Source organism: Lithobates pipiens, unplaced genomic scaffold (assembly GCF_037356315.1).
Source record: "Lithobates pipiens isolate NorthernLeopardFrog02 unplaced genomic scaffold, aLitPip1_a1.2 Scaffold_8, whole genome shotgun sequence".
Lineage (NCBI taxonomy): Eukaryota > Metazoa > Chordata > Amphibia > Anura > Ranidae > Lithobates > Lithobates pipiens.
The window spans coordinates 174,876,759-174,894,577 of record NW_027507903.1 but is presented as its reverse complement, the minus strand read 5'-3'; the positions used below and the strand labels follow the sequence as shown (position 1 = coordinate 174,894,577).

General features: G+C 43.4%; 1 protein-coding gene across 1 annotated transcript in view; it reads right to left on the bottom strand.

Annotated features, from left to right (window-relative positions):
- The window catches only part of CDHR3 (cadherin related family member 3), a 73,223-nt gene that overhangs the window by 10,862 nt on the left and 44,542 nt on the right, over positions 1-17,819 (bottom strand). Inside the window, exons 10-13 of the mRNA XM_077472705.1 lie at positions 10,778-10,880; positions 10,589-10,687; positions 4,321-4,568; positions 2,942-3,113 (exon numbers count right to left, since the gene is read on the bottom strand). Of these exons, the coding sequence (XP_077328831.1) occupies positions 2,942-3,113; positions 4,321-4,568; positions 10,589-10,687; positions 10,778-10,880 (622 nt within the window). The remainder of the gene's footprint in view (positions 1-2,941; positions 3,114-4,320; positions 4,569-10,588; positions 10,688-10,777; positions 10,881-17,819) is intronic.

Genomic DNA, 17,819 nt, shown 5'->3' with positions numbered 1-17,819 from the left:
AGCTTACCAATACCTGTAGCAGAATGCCCATTTACTCATCATACTCAGATGTAGGCACATAACTTTCTAACTTTACTTTCCACAACTCTCTGGATTCCCAGGGAAGATTCGTTTCTCAGCGTCCCTTCCTCAACAGATCAGAGAGGCCACATTTGATGGGGCAGAGATAGCCAGGCAAGTTCCTTTCAGTCAGGTTAAAGACTCTTCACTTACAGAATTGGCAGGCAGGTAGGCAGAAGGGCAGGAGCCTAATGGCACATAGCTTCTCAAGAAAACCCAACTACTGTGGGGAGCACCTCCCTGATTGCTACCAGAGTACTGCAGTTCTGTGGGGTGACCCTGTGTACTTGGACCTTGAATCCCTCCAGCTTTTCAACTGTGTTACCAGAGCTATCCTGGACTTCACTATGAGGGATGCTGTTTATGAGAATAATTGCAAGTAGCTGTGTTCTGCACTGTTTCAATAAAGTATTTATTGTGAGCTTGACACCCTGTTGTTATAGTCTTACAGAGACTATACTCTGCAGCCACATGTTACCCTGATTGAGCCACAGAGATGTTGTGGAGAAACCATGTTTCTGCAGGTTTCAAAATCTGTTTTGTATTATTATGCAGTATATGCTTGTGTTTTGCCATTCTGACCCTGTTTTGCATTATTGCCTCGAAGAGCGCTTTAAGGCTGGGTTCACCCTATTGAAAATTGGATGCGGGTTTCTATGGAGCCGGTTCACACATCTCCCGAACGGCTCCGGTGCGAATTGCGCAGGAGTTCTGTGCATCTTTTGGTCCGTTTCAGGTCTGAATTCAGCCAAAAAATTCTGTCTGAAATTGTACCTAAACTGGTGAATGGAGATGCACTGGACCCCTGTGAGCTGCTCAGTGCTCTAATGTAAACCCAGCCTCAATGTTTTTTAAAAGATTACACAGTGTCTGTATAATGTCCATCCCAGACCACTTTATACTTGCCTCTCCAGCAATTTCCTGCCAATGCTTTGTTTGTCATTACCACTGCAATATGCCCAGTGCTCATAGACGCTAATGCTTTCAAATGGCAGAGATGGCGACTACTATTTTATTGACAGCTGCAAAACAGTGGGGAACAGCAGAGTATAGCTGAAGAATTGAGTATAAAGTGGGCAGGGGATAGTCTATAAACACACACCATTAAATTATCTGAATGGACGAAGTAGGAGTGTTTCCTGAAGTTAAAGCAGAGTTGCACTCAAAAGTGGAACTTCTGCCTCCTCCCCCCAATGGTGCCACATTTGGCACCTTTCAGGGGGGAGGGGGGAACAGGTACTTGTTTTTGACAGGTACCGTTCCCCACTTCCAGGAGACCGGCCCCCTCCTCCTTCATCCGCCGGACCAATTAGAAAGCGCAGTGCATTTCGCGCATTTACAGTAGGGAACCGGCAGTGAAGTCTTTCACAGCCGGTTCCCATTTCTTGCCAGGAATGGCAGCGGCTGCACCCGACAGCTAATCCGGAGATCGGCACAACATCGTGGCACCCCAGCCAATGTCAATGGAATGTCGGACAGGTAAGTGTCCATATATTAAAAGTCAGCAGCTGCAGTATTTGTAGCTGCTGACTTTTAATTTTTGATTTTGAATATATATATCTAAAAACATAAAAAGACTAAAACTGCTTTTTATGTAATACATAAACTATAGAATTGATTTTTAATAACATAAGAAGACAAAAAAAGACAGCAATTATAATGTGTAGCAAACAGCCCATCTGAAAAAACAAGCAGCCATGTGAAAAGGCAATGAAGCAGTTAAAGTAAAAGAATATATAAACACGAATTCCAGGCAGTAGTACATTAACCAGCACGTGACGATATACGTTGGCACAATGGAACGGCTGGGAACATGGGCGTATAGGTACGACCCCTTTAAGAAGCAACATTGTTGGCGGTGTGCCCGCCTCGTGCTTCGTGACCGCGGGTCCCGCAGACTTGATGTCTGTCGGGTGTCGGCGATCATGTCACGGAGCGGAAGAACGGGGAGATGCCTGTAAACAAGGCAAAAAATGCCTGTAAACAAGGCATTTCCCCATTCTGCCTAGTAACATGACAGTGATCACTGCTCCCTGTCATCGAGAGCAGTGATCGCTGTCATGTGAGTTGTAGCCCATCCCTCCCACAGTTAGAATCACTCCTTAGGATACACTCAACCCCTTTGTCGCCCCCTAGTGTTTAACCCCTTCCCTGCCAGTGTCATTTATACAGTAATCAGTGCATTTTATAGCACTGATCGCTGTATAAATGACAATGGTCCCAAAATAGTGTCAAAAGTGTCTGATGTTGCAGTCACGATAAATTACACCATTACTAATAAAAAAAAGAAATTATAATAAAAATGCCATAAACCTATCCCCTATTTTGTAGACGCTATAACTTTTGTGCAATCCAATTAATATAAGCTTATTGCGATTTTTATTTATTTATTTTTTTACTAGAAATATGTAGAAGAATACATATCGTCCTAAGCTGAGGGAAAATTTTTTTTTTATATATATATATTTGAGGCTATAGAAAAAGTAAAAAATATTGCTTTTTTTTCAAAATTGTCACTCTTTTTTTGTCTATAGCGCAAAAGATAAAAAACGCAGAGGTGATCAAATACCACCAAAAGAAAGCTCTATTTGTGGGGAAAAAAGGGCCTTAAATTTTGTTTGGGTGAAATGCCGCACGACCGCGCAATTGTCAGTTAAAACAACGCAGTGCCAAATCGCAAAAAGTGCTCTGATCAGGAAGGGGGTATATCCTTCCGGGGCTGAAGTGGTTAAGTGAAGAACCTGGAATGTTCTGTCCATGGCACTGCTGACAAAGGCTGCAACTAATAAAATGATGTGACCTATTCTATTCAAACTTGTAGAAAACCATATGGTATGCTCACAATATGGGGCCATTTTACACTGATGGGCAAAATATGTACCTGAATTGATGAAATACTGGAATGATGTGGGTCCAGAATCTCGATCTTCACAAGTCAGCTTAAAATTTTGAATATTTGTTCCTGTTGCTTGAGTCACTGGTACAGACAATGTGTAGGAATTTGGTTTACATATGGGTTTTTCATCATTAGCTTCTAATATGTTCACTGTTACCTAAACAGTAAAGGCAAACAGTTATGTCTGGAGAAGTCATTATACATTTATTTTAACATAAGATAATTTGAGGGTATGAAATAACAGGCAGCAAGATATATCATTCTACAACTATGAACACAGGTCTACACTCTTTAACCATTATTAGTTACCAGCCATACCTCTTGGCAAATACGGGCATTTGTTTTCCCAGGGAAGACACAGAAGTCCAAAGCAGCCAATAGCTACAGACCTTCAAACTTCATGTGGCCTTCAGATTAGCACAACAGTGCGTAGAGAGCTTTGTGGAATGGGTTTCCATGGTTGGGCAGCTGCATCCAAGCCTTACATCACCAAGTGCAATGCAAACCGTTGGGTGCAGTGGTGTAAAGCACGATGCCATTGGAATGTAGAGCAGTGGAGACATGTTCCCTGGAGTGACGAATCACGCTTCTCTGTCTGGCAATCTGATGGATGTGTCTGTGTTTGGCGGCTGCCAGGAGAACGGTACTTGCCTGACTGCATTGTGCCAAGTATAAAGTTTGGTGGAGGGGGGATTATGGTGTGGGTTTGTTTTTCAGGGGTTGGGCTTGGCCCCTTAGTTCCAGTGAAAGGAACCCTACGGACTAAGACTAGGATGCCATTAAAGTTCATGTGTGTGCAATACTTTTTCAATACTTTTGACAATATAGTGCATGTCCACTGTCCTGTTTTGACCATTAAACTAAATTTAAAAAAAGAAAGCCTTTTTTAAGATTTTGAATTTGCCCAAAAATGAATGTGCTTAGTGAAGATATCACTTAATTCTTCCCTGTTCAAGAAGCCCCAAACTTAACACCAAAAAATGAAATTTTAACACTTACACTTTTGCTAGACAGCTTGTTCTGTTAAAGGAAGTTTATAAATAACAGACTTCTGGCAGGGACAAGAGATGAAAACAAAAGGGGAAAAAGCCTTAAAAAATAAAACTAAAGCAGCCACCTCATTTAAGAATAGTGCACAGCTGCAAAATAATGCATAGCACGGTTTTTAGGTTTAACACCACTTTTAAAATGTCATCTGTGTAGCCCAAGGCATACTGTTACAGCAGTCTTGATACAGTTGAAGATACTAAACAACTGTTATGAAACCTTAGTAAAATAATGGAACTACAATTAAAACAAGCACTCATTTCCATGATAAACATCTACCAATCCAATTTATGTCATTACGGTGTACAATTTCTTACTGAGGTTGTAGAAGTCTTTGGTGCAGGTGGAGATGCAGAAGTCTTTGATACAGCTTGTATTGTAAGTTGATATTTTGCAGTAGTCTCATAGTCTGCATAATTAGCAAGTAGCAGTTGACCTGTTGTTGGATTCAACCAGAAGATGCTTATACTGCCCTGTGTGCTGCCACCAGCTACAAGTGTGTATGTGATACCAATGTAGGGGTAGTCTGCTATTGTAGCATAGACTTGTCCAACCATCGTGGAAGCTGCAATGGTAACAAATTAGTTTACTAGGTTATTAAACATTACATTATACTCATGGGGCTAATCAGACTTGCTCAGCTTGAAATGCTACTGCAACTTAATAGCTGACAAAGGAGAAGTGACACATCATTGGTAAAGGAAGTAACGGGACCAATCCAAAAGGTTATAATCCATACATTTAACCATTTTGTTGCTAATGAAGTGTCACTTATGGCAGAATTGCCCATGGGCCTTACAATATATTCACAGCTGCTTTGTTGAGTTTTTTTTTTAACTTTATTTTTTTATTCTAAACACTGAAAATTTATATGGTTAGGTCGTCAAAGATTGTATAGGTTATGGTATAAATATATTTCCTGTTGCATCATGGCAGCATACGTTTGGGTTGTCTGCCCCTCACAACCTGATAGGACTGAATAGCTATAGATTATAAGTGAAGACCCACCTTAGCATTCTCCTTTTTTGCTCACCTTACCGCTCTTGTCCCAGCCAGGTTCAAGCCTCTCCTGAGTGGAAGTCCTTACCTGTACAGTCTCTAAACGAGCTAGATGGAAGATACCCCACTCTGATGGTCTCAGGGGTATGCTGCCTGGTACTTCACAAGCCTTAAATAGGCTTAAATGATGTGCAGTGGTCTCCACTTTCTTCCTAACACTTGCGGAAGAGTTTCTGGGATCTGTAGTCCCACACAGCTATCCTATCATTTCTATCATGGCTCCTGAGCGTCCTATCGCCTCTGCTCATGCGCGAGTGGCAGTGACGCCGCCAGGAGCTCATTTTGTCCTTTTCCATCATGGCGATGGGCTCCTTGGCATGCTATTGCACATTCACAATCGTGACGTCACTCCCCTGAGATGGGGAGACATTTTAAAACCCCAAACACTTCCTCCTTTCCCTGACATTATTAGACTCATGAGACTAGTACCGAATTGTTCCTTTGCCAAACACTGTCTGCTATCCTTTCTACCAACGCTCCTCCACTGAGGTAAGATTCATTTAATCTCTCCTATTGGTGAACTGCTTCTCCATGTACCTTTCTAATCCTAATGTATACTCTAGGTGGAAGCCTCTGTTCACTTCTCATGGAGACCAATGCCCAAGCAGACCATCCACAGCTTAATAGGTAAGGGGCGAATTGGTAAGTAGTGAAGATTGAGAAAAAGAGAGCCTTGCAGGGGCGGACTAACCATTCGACCACTCGGGCACTGCCCGAGGGCCCCGGGCCACTAGGAGGCCCCATCAGGGTTGCCAGCCTCAGTAAAACCAGGGATAGTATGTAAACTGTTTTTTTTTACATCTGTGTCTGAAATGTCCCTTACTGACATCCTTTTGGTCTAAAAATCATGAGATTATAGCTGCCCCACCTCTCCAGTACCTTCTCAGCCAATAGAAACATGTCTATGTATACTGTGTGATTGTATACAGTGTGTGTGTGTTTGTGTATACTGTGTGGCTCCATAATCTCTGATTGCCTGGGGGCTCCCATAATCTCCCATTTCCCGGGGGCCCCATGAGTTGTCAGTCCGCCCCTGGAGCCTTGACACTAATTCTGCCTTATTGGACAGCCCTATCAGGTCCACGAGATCGTCAGACTCAAGACACAGAAGCTCAGATAACCGAAGGAGCCGCTTAAGGTGCCAAAGAAGTAGCTCAACTCAGAGAAGCCGCTCTGGTTGCAGACAAAGTCGCTCAAGGTCACACTCTGGACACCATCTCACCCCTTCCCACAGGACACCTTCGGCCGGCCATCGCTCCCGTCCCACCGCAAACGCTTGCTGGGTCTGCGCTCTTCTGGAAAAAATGACCTGTCCTCGCGCTTCGATGAAGCTACTAGAGAAAAAGAGACAGACGCCAGAGAAGTAACTGACATCATTAGAGAACTGGCATCATTAGCACGATTTGTTGGATCAATAAGGGAATCGATCCAACAAATAACACCTGAAGCAGATAAGCCCACTCAGACTTCCTAAGCGGTTAGACCCAGCACATCAAAAACAGCAGATAACTCGTCTGACAGTGAAGAATTGGAGGCTTCAACAGGATTCGATTTTACCCTGATAGAGCCATTTTTTTTAATCTGTGAAGGAAGAAATTGGGTGGGAAGGGCCTAAAGAAGCCCCACGGAAAACAAAAAAATATTTTCCAAACCTGAAGAAGAATCCAGAATCGTTCCCATTCATTGATGAATTGGAGAAATTGATCAAAGATGAGTGGAAAAAGCCAGAGAAAAAAAAACAGTCTCAACAACAGACTGACAAATCTCTAGCCACTAAAATAGCCTAACGTAAGTCCGTTAGCGTCAGCTTCAGTGGTAGACGCATGCCTTGGCCAGGCATGTAACACAACCTCTAGAGGATGCAGTGATGTGTTAGATAGAAAAATCGATCTCGATTTAAAGAGAGCATATGCGGCAGCAGGTGGAGCCTGTAGGCGAGCCATTACTTTGGCAGCTGTAGGGAGAGCCATCTCCAGCTGGTCTTCTAACGCTGAGAAGCTAATTCTGGAGGGAGCAGAACAGGAGTAAGTAATCACAGCTCTTCAGAAACTTAGTCTCGCAGGGGACTTCGTTGCAAAGGTTTCGTGGACACAATTTGATCCTCCTCAAGGGCAATGTTGGTCTCAGTGACTGCCAGAAGAGCCATATGGCTAAAGCCCTGGACAGCTGATGCCGCTTCAAATTCCATATGACGGAGCAAATCTTTTTGGAAAAAAGCTTGACACAGCTTCATCCAAAGTCATTCTCATTCCTTCTGACAGGAGACCCAAACAGCAAAAACCTCCACAATTCTGGTGTAATGTGGTGTAATCTCCCAGAAAGATATAGAGAGGCCAAATCTTACAGACCCGGAAAGGAATTTAAAAGAAACTGGAGGAATCCCCAGGCCTCCTTCCTAAAATTCCAAAAAACACAATCCTCCTCCACAGGAGAGCAGAAAAAGTATTTTTGATGGTGCATGCGTTCATCCTGTGGTGATAGGAGCCAGGCTCAGGAAGTTCATGAAGGCTTGGGCGGAAAACATAAGAGACCCCTGGACAGGGACCCCAGATGATATCTTTGTGGATGAAACGTGTCGGGGCCAGCCTGCTGCTCCCATTGCGTCATTTTATCGATTAACAAGTGCTTGTTTTTTTTAACGAGACCCAGGCGGCCCATGACCCCGAGGGGGAGCCTGGACCACACCTGGGTCTTCCGTTTCAAAAGGGGGTAAAGGGGCTCAAGGTTAAGGCCGATGTAGTCCGCGGGGGAGCGAGAGCAGTGTATACCAAGGTATTTGATGCGGTCCGTACGCTCGAGAGGCAATAAGGTCTGCGCCCTCGTGGGGGCGGTGATATCGATGGGGAGAATTTGGGACTTGGACCAATTGATGCGGAGACCCGAAAAAGCACCAAAACGGCGAACCACCTCCAAAACCGCCGCTAGGGAGGGGCCAGCATCCTCCAAATATAACAACATGTCATCCGCATAGAGGCTGATAACCTCCGACAGCTGACCCACGCGGAGGCCACGGATACCCGGATGCGCTCTGATGGCAATTGCCAGGGGCTCCACCGCCAATGCATACAACATGGGCGAAATGGGGCAGCCCTGACGCGTGCCTCACAAGTGCTTGTTTTTACCTCTTTTAAAAGTGAGTGTACATCTTTCATTTTCTAATAAATGTTGTGTTATGCGGATTCAGGCTATGTGCGTTTTTTATTCCTTTTTGACATTTGAATCCATGAGACATTTTATATGTCTTGGAGCCACCTTTCTTGTCGACCGGTGGTCCTTGCTAAAAGATTTTTGTTACCCAATTCTACCAATGCCTATATCCATCTGGGCCTTGTTATCTTCGGTGAAGAATCACCAACAAGTCTGTTTGATTCATAGGGCATATGTCCTACTGGATCCACTTTTTTCGGTAAGCCTCAGTGTTATTGGTAGCGGTGCTCCACCCCCCCCCCCCTCTTTTTTTATGCACGTTTAGCGTTGCCTTGATAATTACCATTTGGAGTGTCAAGATACATATGTTTTGGACATTTCCATTTTCATCAAACACTTTTTTTTCTCACTCAGTGGACTCTTTCTTTGTTCATTCATTTTTTTCTATTATTGCTTTTGAGTTTATAACAAGTGGTTCGCTGTATTTTATGTGTATGGTATATATTGGTTTAATCACCTGACATCACTGCATTTATATGTATGGTATACATTGGTTTAATCACCTGATCTCACTGCATTTTATATGCATGTTATACATGGGTTTAATCACCTGTTATCATTATTTCAATATTGCACATGTATACTGTTTGATATCTTCACAATTATTCTAATTTTGATATATTTTAGATGTGTATTAGGTCATCTATGCACTTTAGACTACCCATTTAATTTTTTAATTGTCACTAGCGCTGCACCATCACTTTCCCATTTTACTTTTTGCAATTGTCATTTGCAGTGCTGGCAGCTTCCCCCCCTTCTTTGGACAGTGTGGTATTTAGCACAATTTAATCCGCAACATGTGGCAGGTGACGGGGCAAATGACAATCCACAATGTGTGGCAGGTTGCGTGACAAGTGACAATCGTCAACGTGTGGCAGGTGGCGTGGCAAGTGACAATCCGCATCTGGTGGCAGGCAACGGTGGCAAGTGACACACTCAGGGCTCCCACTGATTCTGCATTATGGTGAGTTGAACCCCTTCATTTTATAAAACAATGTAACAATAGAAATAATGCGCTTCAATCATCCTGACACCATAACAACCATGGTGCCGGGATGATTGAAGCGCTAACACCAGCCATTTCCCTGATAAATTGCCCCTGCTTACAGTTTAAGGTGATCCGCATCCACTGGATGTAAAAGACAACATCTCAGCATATCTCGGGGCAACTAGTACCTTTAGGAAAACAGATAACCTTCTAGCCTCTCGGGTTCAGAAGGGGACAAGCAGCCTCCTCTCAGACCATCCCCTCATGGTTGGTGAAGATCATCCAAAAAAACTATTCTATACAGCAGATTCAAATACCTGAGGGCCTAAAAGCTCACTCCACTAGGACAGTGACAACTTAGTCGGCAGCGTACTGCAGTGTCTGCGGAGGCAATATGCACGGCCGCAACTTGGTCTTCCAAAAACATCTTTATGACCCACTGCAAAGTAGATTCTGCACAGTTGTCAACTGTGGATTTCGGGAGGTCAATCATTCCAGCCAATGCCTCAATTGCTTATTAAATAAACGTAATTTCTTCTTGAACCCACCCACTTGGCGAGTTATTTCCCAAATGTAAGCTGCCATGATGTGACAGGAAAACGTAAAAATTGTATACTCACCTTTCCATAATTTTCCTGGGTGTTCAAATCCATGCAATTCAATCCCCTGCACCATTTCACAGTTCACACAGCAATCTGCGAACCGATCTGGGGGTGTCCTTAACTTTACATTGACACCCCCAACGGTTCGCAGATCTCAGTGTGAACCACTGTGCAATTCATGTGTGATGCGGGAACCCGCACTGGATTTGCAGGGTTTCCGCATCGCACCAGTGTGAATCCAGCCTGAGTGTTGTAGGTGGGTAAGTGGGTTAGATGCATGGAGTAGTGTAGTGTATCACTTCCATTCTACTGAAAAATCTCATAAGCAGACATGTCTTATTTTATTTTACTGATGAGACCCAAGGTATTTATCCATACCAGAACAAATGTCTCATTGGAAGCTTTTTTCAGCATTCCGTAGGGAGATAACCTTTCTGCATGTGGAAAGGAGCCAAAGATTAAAAGCAGAGAGTAAATCTTTGAAAACACAGAATCCCTGCACCCAGCATGCATTTACCTCTCAGCTAACCAAAACATATTCATAATAAGATTCTCTTGGTTATAAAAAAAATATATATAGTTTTTTTTTCGTTCAAAACAAAGAAAATATATACAAAAATGCTATACATTCCTTTTAACATGCCTATTTCATTTTTTCCCACAATTACTTATCTTGACGTATATTAAATTATTGTACTGTGCTAAAATTGGTTTAATCAAATCACTTACGTGGTGAGAGTTCCGAAATGTTAAACACATAAGAAGAGCTATTAAATACCGGGGGATATTCATCAACTGGCAATGTTTTCACATAAACATAAATATTTTCTGAAAAAACAAAAAGGTATATCATTTACAATGTTTCAGTGCAAATGTAATCCAAATCTTAAATAGAAATAGTGCTAAAATGCTACGTACGTTTGTAATATGGATAAGCGATGTCCTGTATTGAAGCCGTTAGACTATATTCATTGCCAACAGCAATATTACTTGGGTTTTCAAAGTCCAAGTTACCTATCAACTGCGAAAATAAACACATAATGTGAAAATTTAGAGGCTGACATTCATGTATAACATTCACCTAGATCAGGGATATCTAAACTATGGCCCTCCAGATGTTGCGGAACTTTATGTACCATGAGGCATTGTTAACCTCTGACATTAACAGACATGACTAGGCATGATGGGAATTGTAGTTCCTGAACAGCTGAGGGACATAGTTTGGAGACCCCTGACCTAGACAGACAATATGAAGCTGATTAAAACTGAATTCCAGGTAGAGATGTTATTATAGCGTTACACTGGTCCAGCTTGGATTAACATAAATTTGCATATTCGGTACCTGTTGGGCCACTGTAGAAGCTGAAAATCACTGTATTAGTTACCATTACTGCATTGATTGCTGTGGTCTTCTGAGTCCCATGCCTAGCAGCTGATCTGCTGCATAGTAACCGGAGGGGGTCACTCACTCAGAACAGACATTTACAGAACACCTTGCGTTTTTCTCAATGAATGCAAAACTTTTTCTGACTGGGTAAATTGGAGATTGTAACAGCTCTCCGCCTAGTCCAATCCGAGAACGCCTTGGATTGTGAATGCAAGGTGTTTTGTGAATAGCACATGTGCCAAGCAGGCAACTCCCTGTGGTTACTGTGCAGTAGAGCAGCTGCTCAGCATGGAACCTGGAAGACAATGGCGATCACTTAATTGATTGCCGACCAGCCGCCACAGTTGTACTGCGGCAACATGGCTCGACTGCGCGAATCGCCGTCATGTTATGTCGCTTCCTTATTTGTCCACTAGGGGCATGCGCACCCCCCACTCGCCCATGGAGCCGATTCAAGTGCCCGGCGGTCGCGATCATCACCGGGCTCCCGCAATCACTCGGAGCACACAAAGAACCGGCATCTCTGTGTGTAAAAACATAGTTTCCAGTTCTCTGAGGGGAGAAGAGACAGATCATCTGTTCATACGGAGTATGAACAGCGATCTATCTCTTCCCCTACACAGTCCACTCCCCCTTCAGTTAGAACACATACTAGGGAACACAATTAACCCCTTGTTTGCCCCCTAATGTTAAGCCCTTCCCTACCAGTGACATTTTTACAGTAATCAATGCATTTTTATAGCACTGATTGCTGTATAAATGCTAATGGTACCAAAAATGTGTCAAAATTGTCCGACGTGTCTGCCATAATGTCGCAGTCCCAATAACAATCTCAGATCGCTGCCATTACTAGTAAAAAAAAAAATTATAATAAAAATGCCATAAAAGTATCCCCTATTTTGTTGACGCTATAACTTTTGCACAAACCTATCAATATTTTTTTTAACAAAAATATGTAGAAGAATGCATATCGGCCTAAACTGAGGAAAAAAAGTGTTTTTTTATATATTATTGGGGGATATTTATTATAGCAAAAAGTAAAAAATATTTAATTTTTTTCAAAATTGTCGCACTTTTTTCTTTATGGCGCAAAAAATAAAAACCGCAGAAGTAATCAAATACCACCAAAGGAAAGCTCTATTTGTGGGGAAAAAAGGATGTCAATTTTGTTTGGATACAACGTTGCACGACAGCGCAATTGTCAGTTAAAGGGACACAGTGCCGAATCGTAAAAAGTGCTCTGGTCAGGAAGGGGGTAAAATCTTCTGGGGCTGAAGCGGTTAAGGGGTTTGTAAACCTTTGTGTTTTTTCAGCTTAATGCGTCCTATGCATCAAGCTGAAAAAACACCTGGCAGTGACCGGCCCCCCCATTTTACTTACCTGAGCCCTGGAACTTGACCCAGCGGGGACACGCTGTCTCTCTGCCCGGGGTTCTCGGCTCTTGATTGGATAGATTGATAGCAGCGTAGCCATTGGCTGCCACTGCTGTCAATCAAATCCAATGACACAGTGTTGGGTGGGCAGGCCTAGTCATACATTCACTGGCTATGGACGCCGAACGCTGGACTCGGGAGTGTGCTTCTCCAAGGAGTTTATCTGATGGGGGGAGGAGCCGCGAGAGCCACCGAGGGAGCCCAGAAGACAAGGATCGGGGCCACGCTGTGAAAAACGAGCTTGTTATTTAAAAAAAATAAAAATGAACTCTTACAATCACTTTATGTATAGATGATTACTACAGTGATTTACAGCTTCCACAGAAATCTCACAGTTATGGAATATGCATACTTACATTGGTCCAAGCTATTCCAATGCAACTATGTAATTAAAATATATTCCTAAAATCCAGCTTTAAATACGATTTATTTATGCTTTGAAGCATGAATAATATTACTAATACCAACAGTCCAATGATAATGTATTTTTGCGTAATGTGTGCTTGACAAGCAGCAGAAACTTTCCCAGTGCACTGCGTTTTCTCAGTGAGATCTGTCACAAATGTGACAAAATATATGACCTAAGAAGAATGGAAGTGTCCGTGTCAAAGTGTCTGAAAGCCCATTAAGCACAGAAAGTCCAAAGGTTATTCAGGCTATCTGTCTATCTACCACAGATTCCCCAGTTACTTACTAATTACAATAAGAAAAAAAACGCTTTGAAACCAGAAAGTAGGGTTTGATACATCTAGTACAGTGATAGCAAACCTTGGCACCCCAGATGATTTGGAACTACATTTCCCATGATGCTCAACTACACTGCAGAGTGCCAGAGCATCATGGGAAATGTAGTTCCAAAACATCCGGTGAGCCATGGTTCGCCATCACTGATCTAGTATCTCTGTTCCATATAGTGGTTTAATTGACACCATGGACTTTTTGCATCGCTAAAGTATTTAGCTTGGCTACTTGTGTATGGCTTGATTGATCCACTTTACACAGTGACAGGTCCACATTGGGACAGTTCTGGCAGTCATCCATAGCCCAAGGCACATGCAGTACAAGGTACACCCCAAAACCTTAAGTACCTTGGATGTACCTTGCAGACCCTTAAAATCCTATTTGGCAAAATCACCAGTTCCTGCTCTGTGGAGCAAGAGCTCAGATAGTTGCTCCTTTGTAGTTGCAGCCTGCAAAGATTTCAAGCATCATCTATAAATACTTTGTGTTAATATAAGAGTCAAAAAGTACTTAACCAGTTGAGAACTTAAGATGTACGATGTACACCCCAAATAATTTATTCGCCTTTTTCCTCATCTGCGGCTTCCATAATCTTGCTGCTATATCCCAGCTGTCATAATTACAGCAGAGACTTGCTGTAGTATAATAGGAAGCTTAACTTAAGAATATGATGTAACCATATTATTGTTACTTTGTATTTGTGTTTTATTGATATGTAGATCAAAGGGTTGACCTTTGAAATGCATGTGATGTCAGCTAAAGAAATATACCTTACCCTAAAAAATGATTTTATTTAACCACTTGCCGACCGCCGCACGACGATATACGTTGACAGAATGGCACGGGCAGGCATATGGGCGTATATATACGTCCCTGCCTTCCTGCGGGTGGGGGGCCCGATCGATTCATTCATGGCCACCCCCTCGCGATCGCTCCCGACGAATAGAAATGCTCCGTGACATCACTTCCTCTCCTGTAATGTAAACACAGGAGAGGAAGTGATGTAATCTCTCCTCCGTGTCGGTATTTTTCGTTCCGGCACCGAGGAGAGAGGATCGGTGAGTTGCACCAACACGACACTACACAGTAGAACATGCCAGGCACACTCACACCCCCCCTTCACCCCCCGATCACCCCCCCAATTAACCCTGCTCCCCCAGTCACAGTGACACCAATTGCATTTTTTTTTTTTGCATTGGTGTCATTTGTGACTGTAATAACTGTTAGGGCAGTTAGGGTTAGCCCCCTTTAGTTCTAATGTACCCCCCTAACCCCCCCCAATAAAGGTTTAACCCCTTGATCACCCCCCGTCGCCAGTGTCACTAAGGCTGGGTTCACATTGCAGCGGTTTATGAGAACGAATGTGCTTCACACCGCACTGCAGTGCAAATCACATCCGATCTCTGTGCGATTCGAGTTCAGCCATACAGATAGTATGGCTGAATTCGCGCCGCACCCGCCGCAAATTCGCACGGGACCCTTTTTTTGGTCTGCAGCAGAATCGGATCGCATGGGTGTTCACACCATGCGATCCGAGTTTGCAGATCGCACTGCGATATGCGAACTGATCTGGGGGTGTCATTAACATTTCACTGACACTCCCAGCAGTTCGCATAGGGCAGTGTGAACTGCCGCCGGGAGGCATGCGATGCGGGAACCCGCCGCGGATTCGTGGCGTTCCCGCATCGCTCCAGTGTGAACCCAGCCTAATAAGCGATCATTTTTCTGATCGCTGTATTAGTGTCACCGGTGACGCTAGTTAGGCAGGTAGGTATTTAGGTTCGCCGCAACTTTTTATAGCGCCAGGGACCCCCATATACTACCGCATAAAGCCCCCTGATTGCCCCCTAGTTAACCCTTTCACCAGTGATCACCATATAACTGTTACAGGTGACGCTGGTTGGTTAGTTATTTTTTTATAGTTTCAGGGCACCCGCCATTTATTACCTAATAAAGGTTTAACCCCCTGATCACCCGGCGGGTGTCATTTGTGACTGTAATAACTGTTAGGGCAGTTAGGGTTAGCCCCCTTTAGTTCTAAGGTACCCCCCTAACCCCCCCAATAAAGGTTTAACCCCGTGATCACCCCCCGTCGCCAGTGTCACTAAGGCTGGGTTCACATTGCAGCGGTTTATGAGAACGGATGTGATTCGCACCGCACTGCAGTGCAAATCACATCCGATCTCTGTGCGATTCGAGTTCAGCCATACAGATAGTATGGCTGAATTCGTGTCGCACCCGCCGCACCCGCCGCAAACTCGCACGGGACCCTTTTTTTGGTCCGCAGCAGAATCGGATCGCATGGGTGTTCACACCATGCGATCCGAGTTTGCAGATCGCACTGCGATATGCGAACTGATCTGGGGGTGTCATTAACATTTCACTGACACTCCCAGCAGTTCGCATAGGGCAGTGTGAACTGCCGCCGGGAGGCATGCGATGCGGGATCCCGCCGCGGATTCGTGGCGTTCCTGCATCGCCCCAGTGTGAACCCAGCCTAATAAGCGATCGTTTTTATGATCGCTGTATTAGTGTCACAGGTGACGCTAGTTAGGCAGGTAGGTATTTAGGTTCGCCGCAGCTTTTTATAGCGCCAGGGACCCCCATATACTACCGCATAAAGCCCCCTGATTGCCCCCTAGTTAACCCTTTCACCAGTGATCACCATATAACTGTTACAGGTGACGCTGGTTGGTTAGTTATTTTTTTATAGTTTCATGGCACCCGCCATTTATTACCTAGTCTCACTAGTGTACCCCTAAATTTAGGGGTGTCTACTTTCCAAAATGGGGTCATTTGGGGGGGTTTGTGCCATCTTGGCATTTTATGGCCTTCAAAACTGTAACGCCCTTAGAAAGCCTGAAGGCGGTGCTTGGTTTTCGGGGCCCCGTACGCGGCTAGGCTCCCAAAAAGTCCCACATATGTGGTATCCCCGTACTCAGGAGAAGCAGCAGAATTTATTTTGGGGTGTCATTTCACATATGCCCATGGCATGCGTGAGCAATATATCATTTAGTGACAACTTTGTGAAAAAAATAAATAAAAAAAAAAAAGTTTGTAATTTTCCCGCAATTTGTGGCAAAATATAAATTATTCCATGGACTCAACATGCCTCTCAGCAAATAGCTTGGGGTGTCTACTTTCTAAAATGGGGTCATTTGTGGGGGTTTTGTGCCATCTTGGCATTTTATGGCCTTCAAAACTGTAATAGGTAGTGAGGAGTGAAGTCAAATATTTACGCCCTTAGAAAACCTGAAGGCGGTTCTTGGCTTTCGGGGCCCCGTACGCGGCTAGGCTCCCAAAAAATCCCACACATGTGGTATCCCCGTACTCAGGAGAAGCAGCAGAATTTATTTTGGGGTATCATTTCACATATGCCCATGGCATGTGTGAGCAATATATCATTTAGTGACAACTTTGTGAAAAAAAAATTAAAAAAAATTAAAGTTTGTAATTTTCCCGCAACTTGTGGCAAAATATAAAATATTCCATGGACTCAACATGCCTCTCAGCAAATAGCTTGGGGTGTCTACTTTCTAAAATGGGGTCATTTGTGGGGGTTTTGTGCCATCTTGGCATTTTATGGCCTTCAAAACTGTAATAGGTAGTGAGAAGTGAAATCAAAAATTTACGCCCTTAGAAAGCCTGAAGGCGGTGCTTGGTTTTCGGGGCCCCGTACGCGGCTAGGCTCCCAAAAAGTCCCACATATGTGGTATCCCCGTACTCAGGAGAAGCAGCAGAATTTATTTTGGGGTGTCATTTCACATATGCCCATAGCATGTGTGAGCAATATATCATTTAGTGATTTGTCATTATTCAATCAAGAAATGAGATAGGCAGTCGTAAACTAAAAGCTGCGTAAATTCCAGAAAACGTACCTTAGTTTGTAGATGTGACAACTTTTGCGCAAACCAATAAATATACAGTTATTGACTTTTTTTTTACCAAAGACATGTGGCTGAATACATTTTGGCCTAAATGTATGACTAAAATTGAGTTTATTGGATTTTTCTAATAACAAAAAGTAGAAAATATCAATTTTTTTCAAAATTTGTGGTCTTTTTACGTTTATATCGCAAAAAATAAAAATCGCAGAGGCAATCAAATACCATCAAAAGAAAGCTCTATTTGTGGGAAGAAAAGGACGCAAATTTTGTTTGGGTACAACATTGCATGACCGCGCAATTACCAGTTAAAGCAGCGCAGTGCCAAATTGTAAAAAGACCTCTGGTCATTGACCAGCAAAATGGTCCGGTCTGAAAGTGGTTAAAACAATTTCTTTCTATTAACCACTTGCTGCCAAATCACGTACATGTACCTAATTGACTTCAAACGATTATACCAGGGTTATGACTGCAGCTTTCAGCCATAACCCCAGTATTGTTTTCTGTAGTCAGAA